Raw genomic sequence first — 11943 nt, forward strand, 5'->3', positions numbered from 1 at the left:
AAAATTTAAGACCAAACTTATAATGGAAATACAGACCAAAGGGAAAATATATTGTTTTACAATTAAAGGCATTGATGACAGTTAATATAATGTACAATAAATAAAAATGAAAATAATCAGTTGTTTAAGAACATTATCCAAATGTGTTTATTAATGTGGAAAGAAAACAAAAATATCAACATTGTCTAAAATGATATTTATTGTAACACAATTCTTACAACATTTAATACCAGTGAACAATAACCAGAAATCAAAACTGACTGGAACCTGTGAGCAAACCAAACACCAAAGTGCTTTTATCAGATCCTTCACTGTGTAATGCCATTTGTGGAGCTTTGATCTAAAATTAATACTTCTAAGAAAATGTCAATAACTTGACTAAAACTGACTTTTGAAGGAAAAAATAAATGATCAATCAATACAAATATTTCCATCAAAGAAGCCACTATACCGTACTATTTGCTTATATGAATTGTCACTGACCAACCCCTATTAACAGCTTCATTTCTGTCCTGGCTAATGAAACCTTATATTTCTATTATGGGCCCACCTTAGACATAACAATGTGAACACACACTTTTCATATGAAATGTTGTGAAAACAGAAATACTGATGCACTTTTTTTCACTGTAAATAAATACACTTGACTGCATTTTTGGAACCTTGGACTACTTTTTAAGGCTACCCATGAGGCCATTCTTACAATAATGTTATGTTATGGCTAAAGGACACATATGAGGACAGGAGTGGATTGTTCTGTTAAATAACATTGTATTTATTATAAAATGTGCTACTCTATAGAAAGTTCAATATTAGCTTTTTGCTGATATCCGATATTGTCCAACACTAAATTTCCAATTTCTTCAGTAATGGAAAAAGTCATGTTTGTTTTTGAATATTTTTTTCTTATTAATTAATCAATTATTTGTTTATTTATTTATTCTATATTTTGAAAAATTAACATCATTCATATATTTTTCATTTTCATTTTTATTATGTTGTCTTAAACAACAGCACATACAGTATTTTTTCAATATCTGTGGAAAAACCAATATAACATTTGATAATATAGCCCATCCCTAATAGAAAGCATATATTCTATGAACAGGTCTGATTCATTAGCACAATGATTCTCAACTGGTGGGTCGGGACCCAAACGTGGGTCACAGACCTATACTGGGTGGGTCATGGACAGCTGGTCAAAAATAAATGAATGCTTAATATTTCTCATGTTGGACTTGTCTTTTATTTTGAAAGACATTTTCTTTTGCATTTCATGCTGTGAAATGCATGTTACACAGGAAAATATAGAGATTTATGTTTTAAAAAAGATTGTTTTCAACAGCTAATTGAGAAAAAATTAATTTGTGGTTGAATTCTAAAAAAAAAAAATTGGGTCACAATTGAACGACCATGGTAAAATGTGGGTCCCAGGGTGAGACCAGATGAGAACCCCTACCTTAGCAGAAACCTCTCATGTTGCCAACGATGTAAACCATCACAGGAGGAAGGTAAACAACGACGGTCACTATCATGTTGTTGGTGATGATCTGCAGAGCCTTCTTCTTCATTGGGTGGAGACCCGTCCTTCCACTGTCAGACTTCGTCAGCGTCCACAGTACTGAGGAGTTACAGATGATGATGACAGGGAGAGCTATGACATACATAAACATGGTCCAGGGACTGTGGTTCAGCTCATCTATGACTGTGGAAATGGTTCCTTTAGCTAAAGTGATGGCCCACAATGCAGCAGCCACGAGGATGCCAACAGTTGGACTCCTGTGGGTGTGATAAAAGACTGGGTGGACAACTGCCAGGTAGGAGTCAAAACACATGCAGGCCGTGAGGAGAGGTCGTCCAGTCAGGTTTAAATCATACAGAAAGTCACTCCACATCTGGACAGGCTGGAAAAGCCAGAAAAGGAAGTTAAACAACCCAAGAGGGATGAACAACAAGAAGAGCAGGTCCATGATGGTGATGTTGAGCATGAAGACATCATTAGGGGTGACATAGTTTCCTCTTTTGTGTCTTTTGAACAACTCCCAGAGAACAGCAGCACAAGCAGGACATCCAACCACAGAGAAGAGAGCGCTGAAGGTGGTCCAGACTGTAATGTCTGCTATCATGTCCCCACAATGTCCACTTTCCTCTGGTCCTTCACTGCAGTTGGACGTCACATTGTGAGAGTCAGGATAGGGAAACATTTCAAACCTTTTGTTCTCTGATAAAATATAACTGAAATAAGCCAGTCACCATAACAACAGAAAATATCCTTCTTTCTTTGATGATTTTCCTCATTTGCACCTGATCACAAGGATCTGATTTTCCCTTTGATTCAGATACTGTAAATATTTGGTTCAGATGTATTGTATGGAAATGTATATTTAAATATGTGTAACCAAGGATTACTTTTCATATGCTGTGAGTTGAAATTTACATGTTTGGTCCAGATGTTTTTGGTTCAAATATCATCAGCTTGGGATCCAGTAAAACCAGGTGGAGGAAAAAAGTAGCTCAACATGGAGGAAATAACTTTTTATTCAAATAAATCTGAAACAAAACCTACATTAATAATAAATAGTCTGTTTATGATCATAACTACTCCACCTGCAGGTGGATCACAGACTTCCTGTCTGACAGGAAGCAGCACGTGAAGCTGGGAAAAACCATCTCTGCTTCCTGGACCATCAGCACTGGATCTCCTCAGGACTGTGGTCTTTCTCCTCTGATCTTCTCCCTGTTCACCAACATCTGCTCCTCCTCTCACCAGGTGGTCAAACTCCTGAAGTTTGTGGACTACACGACCATCATGGACTCATCTCTGATGGAGACGAGTCCACCTACAGGTGTGAGACAGACCGACTGGTGTCCTGGTGCAGCCAGAACAACCTGCAGCTTTAAATCAACCCAGTCTCACAGATGTTCATGCATTAGCACCACAACAGTATATCTATTATTTCATGCTATTAGAGCATGAATAAAGTGTTGTCTTTGTGCAATAACAGCACGATGTATTGTCGTGCATTAACTGCACAAATATCAACGGGCTGAAATCAGGTCACGTCACTGCTGACTCATCAAAAACAACGGCAGAAATCTCTATATTTTAGTGGCAAATTGCTTTATTTCAAGATAGACTGTGGCTTTAGAATAGTTTTAATGACATTTCTAGTGAGAAATGTACCCTTGACTTTCATAATATCCATTCGGTTTATCTAAACCATCTGTATTTTTTCCGGTACATTCTGGTTTATATAGGCCAAAAAACGTCAAACCAAAAGCAGATAAATATCCACGCACAGGGCGATTGGATGTTGTAATTATTTTCTTGCTTTGTTTTTTCATTATCAATATTTTTATTTATATTCCTTCACATTTGAATTTGTTCCTACACGTCACGTCAGGTCACATGACCACCTGTCAACCCTTTGTAAACAGCAATATTAAGAGAGCTTTGTTTTGATGACATTACTAATGAAAAACGTATCCTTAACTTCTATAGTATCTATTCAGTTTATCTATAGGATCCATAGTTTGTTTGTTTTGGCAACATTAATCATGCTTTATGCTGTTGCTATGGTGCTAGCACGCAAAGAACGTACCGGAAGTGACGTTTTTTTTTTTTTTAAAGGAAGAGATGTTGAATTAGGTTTTCACTTTTTAAAACCCTGAATTATTTACTTTTTACCATTATTATTATTATTATTATTATTATTATTTATAGTCATTCACATTTGAATATATTTCCACACCTCGAGGCTAAAGTTTAATTTAAAACTGTTTGAAACCTTGTAATAATGGAACAATGTGAATAAAGTTTTTTTTCTTTAAAAAAACGTGTTGTGCCTTCACTTAAACTATATTAATAAAGTAAAAAAAAACTATTAAACATGCACTGAACAATATATATTTTAATCTGTTTAAACAAACATTTTAAAAGATATTTCACTTATTTCTGTAAAAAATAATGTTTTATTTCTGTTAAAAAATCATTCCTTCATGCAGAGTTCAGCATGTGTTTCATCGTCACATTATCTTCAGGAAATTATTATTTTTGTTTTTTTTCTAGTTCAGTGTAATCTCTGTAGTTGTGTGTTAGTAATAAATATTAAAACCAAAAGGTTATATTTTGGGGGGGTCAATATTTTTAGCACGGCATATTATATATATATATATATATATATATATATATATATATATATATATATATATATATATATATATATATATAGACAACAAAAGGAAAGCACGGTGATCAAAGTTATTTATTTGTTAATGTGAGAGTTCTAAGATCTTTGTTACATCAACAATAAAATGGTTCAGAAACCGACACATTTCAGAATAATTGTCTTTTTTACATCATCCACACTTTAATTAAAACTAAAAATCATCTCCCTCACTTTTTACAGAGGAATTAATTGTTGAGAATGTATTGATCCAGTTAGATTGATTGAATGGTGATCAGCCAATCACAGCCAGCCATTTGACTAAGGTAAACAAAGAGTTAACAGTGATGAGTAAAGTGATGAAAAATGAATAACAAGTGGTAAAAAATGGACCAAAAGTGGCAAAATAGTGGCAAGAAAATTGTGAAAAGTGACTAAAATGGACCAAAAACAGTCAAGAGTGGCAAAAAATGACAAAAAAGAGGAAACAGGTGGTATGAAATGGTTACAGGTAGCTTAAATGAGCAAAATGTGGAACAAAAAGAGGCAAAATGTAGGAAAAAAGTAAACAAGTGCTATTTATTGGGCCAAAGGTTGATTATTTGGATGAAAAGTGGTTAACAATGGTTAAAGAATAGACAAAAATTGAATAAAAGTGTCAAAAAGAACTTAGAAAAATGGAGCAAAAATAGGACAAAGCGATATTTTTTGGCAAAAGGAGCTAAAATCTGAAAAAACAAGAAAAAGTGTTAATTTTGTAAAGCAGCCAAAGTTTCCCTTTTTAAGGTTTTCTGGGGGAATAATAATTAAAATGAAGACATAAAGAGCCACATGTTGAGAATCACTGACTTAATAACAGCTTTATCATGGTTTTAGTAAATTAATTTAATAAACTTTATAAATGGCTGCTCCACCCCTGGTCTTCATCATGAGAGGACAGACTGACAGACCAGCTACGACAGTAGAAACACCTTTAAAACACGTCCCAGGAGAACAAGGACTACAGAGAAGAGCTAAGAATCATGGGACATGTAGGATTTTAATGAAAACTACTACATGGTGGTGTTCTCCAGTCTGTAAGCTCTGAGGAGAACAGACTGTCTGCTCTCCTCAGAGCTTATATACATGGACAGTTATTACATACACACAGGCAGCATCAGGGGCAGCTAAAGGGCTGCAGGGGTCCTCAGGTAAAGACTAGAGCATCCGTCCAGATCGCCTGTATTAAATAGATGGTGAGGCTGATGTATGTCTTTCTGGATTATTCAGATTAAAAAACCCGTGAACATCTGGAAGTCCCTTTGTGTCCAAGTGTGCAACAATTATTACGATAGTATTGATTAAAAAATGAAAAAACAACAGAAAATCTCCCTACGTTGCTGAAAACAGAGCGTAGGGGGCGCCATCACTACCACATTGGGGTCCCCTACGCTCAACAGCACTGGAGAAAACCCTGGGAGCAGCTGCAGGATAATCCACAACACCAGTGAACAGGTGAGTTCATAAAATCTCTTAACCAATAGATATGGAGGTAGATTTGTGTATTTAATATTCAAAGGAAAAGAAAAAAAAAAACTTTTTCAATCAAAAATAAACATTTTCAATCAAAGAAATACAGTTTTCAAATGAAAAAAAAATATTTGAGACCCAAATATTTGCATTTGAACACTTTTTTTCTTTGATTGAAAATATTTATTTGTAATGGAATAATAACAACACAAATCCATCTCCATAAAATGTTACACACGTTTTAACCTTAAACATCAGAATATTCTACAATTGTATTAAATACATAATAATAGTAGAGGACCCTGAAAAATAACCTCAATATGAACAAAATATGTATTACAATAGGAATTTTATATGGAAGCTGATATATTCTGAAACTTTTTCTTTCTTTCTTTCATTTTTCTGATTTGGGACTGATATCAATATTGGATCAAAACACCCTTAGTCAGGGTTATGATGGCCAAAGAAATAACTGCTGTTGTCTCTCACACATAAGTCATATTTTGCATTATTTTTTGGGGGAACACTTTAAAAGTGTTATACGTAAGGTTGACATTACGCTGTTATTTCTATGACATGACACCTATCATTAGCATTAATAAGGTGTCATGAAGGATGTTATTAAGTGTCATTCGTTACCCTAACCTCCACGTGTCAAACGCATGGGGCGGGGCCAAATCCGCAGGAGAAAGTAAAAATGAGAGAGAAAACACCAATCATTGTGTAAACCAATCTTAACAATATTTGTAGAAGCTCAGTTTTCCCGGTGCTTATATCGCATGATTGCAGTTATTTTTTTAAAGTGAAACAGTTGAAAAACTCAAAATTCTTACAAACTCCTTCATCTATCCATCCATTTTCATACCCGCTTATTCCCGTTTATCAGGGTCACGGGGGTCTGCCGGTGCCAATCTCTGGCTATCATTGGGTGCTGGGTGGGGGTACACCCTGGACAGGGCGCCAGTCCATCACAGGGCAACACAGACAGACAACCACTCACTCTCATTCACTACTATGGGCAATTTAGAGACTCCATTCAATCTTATAGTCATGTTTTTGGATTGTGGGAGGAAGCCGGAGAACCCGGAAAAAACCCATGCAAACAACACTATAGTTAAAAGACTGTGTGACTATAAGAACATGTCAGATCTTTTGTTTGATGTTCATTGTACTTGGAACCAGTTTGATAAATTGCTCACATACAATTTAAAAAAAATATTTGAAAATGACCTTGTCTTAAATGATCTTTTATTCCTTTTTTCCATTTAGGGTGATGATTTTAAGTAGGTGAATTGGTTCGTTTTATTGGTAAATAACTTTAAAATAGTTTAAATGATTTTAATGAAAAAAATTGTATTTTGATCGTGTTTTTACAAAAATAAATGGTGATATGATTTTTTTCTCCATATCACCCACTGTGACTGAGGTAAAGGTAGCACTGCCTTGGGCCACAGTGTTTTAAGTGGGAGCCCCCTGCCTCTGTCATCATCAACATCTGTGATAAACACCTACAACATGAGACATGTCCCCAGATAAATGATGGACAGTTGGTTGATATGAAATATTAACAAATAAAAGTATTTTGTCACATGTTCTCCACAGGGGCTGCTAAACAAGCTAGCTAACGTTAGCCAATGTGAACTTTAGCTAGCTAGCTCACTCTGTGGGTCTTTACCAGGTACTACGTGTTAAGGCTTCAGCGAGCAGGAGAACTCTGTCAGCATGGAAGATTTAGACAACACCGTACTGTCAGTGTTGGAGGGTAAGTCATGTTTTTCATTAATATTTGGTGATTATTAAGCAAAGTTAGCATCTGTATTGGTAGCTTTGATCACATTAATGTTACACACTGTTAGCTGGATGTTGTCTGTCCCTGTATGCAAAAAATGCCTTGCTTAAGTGCCGTGGATAACAACTACAGTGAGAGAAAATGAGTAAGTCAAGTTGCATCAGCTCCCAACTGTTAGTTTATGTTGAAAGAAATAAACCGAAAGCATTATTGTGGATAATTTAGTCTGTTCCACATACAAACTACACATTTATTTTCCATTTATACATTATTTACTATTATTATACATCAATGTTTGTCAGTTTTATGTTGAATTTCAACTTGTTCCTTTTTATATGGTTTATTAGGATGAAATATAAATGTCCAAAGTATAGAATAAAAAAATGAATTTTCACAAAAATAATTATTGCTGCAATGAATGCTTCTAATTTCCCAAAATGCATCTTTGTAATTGAATCAGTTAATGTTAATATTGATCTGTTTGTGGATCTACTAATAGATATTGTTGTCAAACAAACTGTTTTATGATTTGAATTAATTAATAAATTTGTCTTGCTAAGTATTAATTATGTACAAATTGGTTAATGTAATGCACCAGTTCATGAACTGAGTAATATATATTTTAATGGGCTGTCAGAAGCAGCAACATAAGTCATAGTTTTGTTGATAATGTGGTCAATTGGTCCATTTTTCTATAACCAGTTACATTGTATTTTATAAATCCTTCTTAAAGGGCTTAGGTTTAATTTCCCTTTCAACTAAGAATCATTTGGCAAGTATTTATTCTGAAAATACATATTGCAGTAGGTGAATTTCATGCATATTAATAATTAGAATAAAAACAAGCAGTTCAACCATAATTATTGAGAGCAATGATGACCTCAGCGAGGACAGTTTAAATGGAGGTTTGTGCTAAAAGTGGGAACAATTCTGTCATAGTTCTGATTTGTCTACATCTAAAAACATTTAAACCTGTACTGAGACTATATTTGCCTCTGTCTCATGTGCCAGAGTACATTGTAATGTACACAATGTTGGATATTGACCTGTGTTTTCCTGTTATTTTGCTTATGTGTTTACAAATGATTTCATTATTTTCCCCAGGAAAAGCATCTCCACTGTTTTGGAAGTTACTGAACACACTTTTTCTGACTTAAATCAGCTGACACAGTCATATTCCACATGATCAATATCAAACACATTTTCATAATTTCCTAAGTAAAACATTAAGATGATCAAATGGAATAGGTAATTGACCATTCCTAAAAAAAATCTGAAAGTCCAATAAGAAAACACTGCTCTACTCAAACTGTTATTGTTTTTTAGACTTTAGGTGAAGTGAAGTTTGACCTCTGATAGGTGTACCTTACACTCTTTATGATAACTGTTTTCTGGTTTTGTCAAACCTAGTGGGGGAAGTAAGTAATGACTTTCTAATATAATTGTGCATTATATTTTATTCATACACATGCCACTAACTATGATTTATCTTCTCTGATGCTAGTGTAATAGTGTTTCCATGGAAACGTCTTTGCCTCACCGTCTTATTTTAATGTCTGAGGATGCAGGTGAGTCACTACAAAACATTGAGCAAAATGTACAAGAATCCCAACACAAAACCCAACCAAGGCGATTTTAGACCTTGAGTTTAAGGCTCGACGGGCTTTCATTGATGCAGATATTACAAAGGAAGAAGACTGACCTATGAAACTCTTTGATGCATATCCCTGCTTCAAAGACACTAGAAATGTCAGCTTTTTGACTTCCGTCCTTGGTACTATGTGTTTCTGTCTGTGCAGTCTGCCCTGTATCAAGCCTGCTCAGTGGTAATAACTGAACAGAATTGTGTCCTAGGCAATGGATGAGCTGCATCGCATCATTGGTGGCACCAACCACAAATACATGGAGGAAATGAAGGGAAGATGGGCAGACTTTTGTGCTAAGGTGCAGTTCTATGGAGTGTGGAAGAAGGTCCTGAAACCTCCTTTTACCTTGGATCTGTGTGGAGGTAAGTTGCTGTTCAATATACCAAATTCATTGTTATGGCAGCCATGTTCAAACTAATCCATAAAAGGCCATTTTGGTTCCATAGTGGATTTCACCATCGCCCTCTTCAGTGCACTCCCATCATTGTTCCCCTCACCAACTCCACCACCAAAGCTGGAGGGCCGCCAAATTTTTAATTAAATTCAGTACATTTCTTCAGTACATCGTCTGTTATATGTTGTCACCACCAAATGTAGTATTTTTTTTCTAGATCATCACCAACTCAGGTTGATCCAGGCTGATTAAAACCATCCCATCTGAGCTGGGACATGAACTGATCCATTTTTTCACACATGAGTTCTTCTAATGTCTTTCAACACTTTTATTGATACACACAGACCTGGTCAGAGCAGATTACACTCCCAGTTAGGATCTTGGAAAGTAACATTTGCTCCATCTCAGTAACTAGTTTAGACTTTTTTTAGACCTGTGTCCTGGGTATGATGGGTTCACGAGGTGAACAGTACTCAGCCATGTTGGGAAGTCCAGAAATCACACAGCATTTCACCCAATGATAGTGGTCTATGCCAGAAAATACCACAGACCAAGTATTTGTAGTGTAGTCATAGCACTCGACAATTATTCTTGAGGTACACGAAACAACAAAGATCTGCTTGTTCATCACTGCAATGCCAAAGTAACTGTGTCTGTGGACCATTTCAAGGACATCGTACCAGGTGTTGGTCACTGGGTCATAAGCCTCAGCAGACCTCAGATCTCTGGACCCATCTCTGCCTCCAACTGCAAAAATGTGGCCCATATATGCAACGACTCCAAGTCCACACCGAGGTGTTCCCATGGGAGTGATCAGTGTCCACTGGTTGGTGTCTGGGTTGTAATACTCAGCAGTATTCAGTGATCTAATGTTATTCCATCCTCCACATATGTAAATCTTGTTGTTCAGTGTGGTGCAGCTGGCCCTGATCCTCTCTTCATTCATTGATGCAATGAACGTCCACTGGTTGATGTTGGGTTGGTAGCGTTCAGCAGTTCTGAGTAAGGTACCATCATCATCCCTGTAGCCCCCCATAGCGTAGATGTATCCCTTTAGCACAGTAACACTCATTAAGTACCGTGGCTCCTGCATTGGTGACATCTCCTGCCAAGTGTGTGTGACTAGGTTATACCTCCACACTCTGTTAGAGAGGTCGGTCCAACTTAAACCACCACCCACAATGTAGAAGCATCTACCAAGGAAGACAGTGCTGTAGAATAGTAAGTGAGTCATGGGATTCTCGTGACTGGGATGAATGTGAACTGTGATCCAGCTGTTAGTTCTGTAGTCAAAGGCCTCTATGGTCTTAGAAAAGAATCTAAACATCAGTAAGACGGCGTTTGGCAAACGACGGCAAAACAAGGTGTTGTTGATCCCAGACTCAGAGCAGAGTAACGAAGGTTGAGACATGACTTTAAGGGTATCAGAGACCAAGAGGTGGGACTCAGGGTTTGTTTTTACCACCTCATTGTTAAGCACATTGTCTGTGATGTAACTTTTGTCCATCAGCCCCAGTCGTACCTTTGGTAACAGAGTAGAAATGGCTCCCTGTCGTTCCTCAGGCATGTGGTTTATCCATCTTAAAACACTTTGATAAACTGTGATCTCCTGGGTCACAGTAAGGTCATCCTGACCCAGGATATCAGCCAGCTCCTGCTCTGCAAGCTGCAAAAACTCTTCACAGAGTGAAACCTCCTCAAAATTCTCACAGATAAAGTGAAAGGCCTCATACTTCAGTTGAAACAAAATGGGAATATACCAGACTTTAGTAAACTGCCACAGCCCGATGCATTTTTCTGGACAGAGGTGATCCTTCAGAGCTTCAAAGCATGTTTGTTCCAGACTTTTTACATTGAACTGATGCACTTCTATCATTAGATCAAAAATGTAACTGTTGTCAGAGTGACAGAGATAAAGTAAATTCACTGAGTCCAAGGAGTTTGTGGGTTATTGTGTCTCTCTCTGAAGGTTGTCCCTCATTAAAGATTCTCAATGTGTTGCTGAGTCCTTTGATGTGCGACCAGCTCCTGATGATGTCATCAGCAGAGTGTGTGATGATGTCACAGTGAAATTCACACTGATATTCCTTCTGCTGGCTCCTGATTGGTGGATGGCGTGACAGATTCTGCGTTCTTTGATATGTGTGTGTGTGTGTGTGGGTGGGTGGGGTGTCTCAGCTATGCATCCTAACTTGAACTTCAGGAAATGCTAATATTCCAGTTTATTATTAGTTTGAAGCCTACAGTTTGAAACATGCAGACAGTTGAGATCAGATTACCTTATTGGTGACCCAGCATACCCAATACAGAACTGGCTCATGAAACCATTTTCAGACACAGGCAGACTGACCCCTGAGCAGCGCACGTACAACTACAGACTGAGCAGTGCTCGATCTGTGGTTGAAATGGCTTTTGGGAGACTAAAAGTTCGCTGGAGGT

At 36.8% G+C, this 11943-nt stretch overlaps 1 protein-coding gene across 1 annotated transcript; it reads right to left on the minus strand.

The window, feature by feature from the left end:
* Nucleotides 1–1460: 1460 nt before the first annotated feature.
* On the minus strand, nt 1461–2126 carry LOC114460824 (G-protein coupled receptor 35-like). Its single transcript, XM_028442697.1, has one exon. The coding sequence runs from the start codon at nt 2124–2126 to the stop codon at nt 1461–1463; it is 666 nt and encodes a 221-aa protein (XP_028298498.1).
* Nucleotides 2127–11943: the final 9817 nt, after the last annotated feature.

The sequence above is a fragment of the Gouania willdenowi genome, unplaced genomic scaffold (assembly GCF_900634775.1).
Source record: "Gouania willdenowi unplaced genomic scaffold, fGouWil2.1 scaffold_7_arrow_ctg1, whole genome shotgun sequence".
NCBI lineage: Eukaryota > Metazoa > Chordata > Actinopteri > Blenniiformes > Gobiesocidae > Gouania > Gouania willdenowi.

What these genes read in the sequence shown, in the direction of transcription:
- LOC114460824 (XM_028442697.1), bottom strand. Translation starts at nt 2,126, where the DNA reads ATGATAGCAGACATTACAGTCTGGACCACCTTCAGCGCTCTCTTCTCT.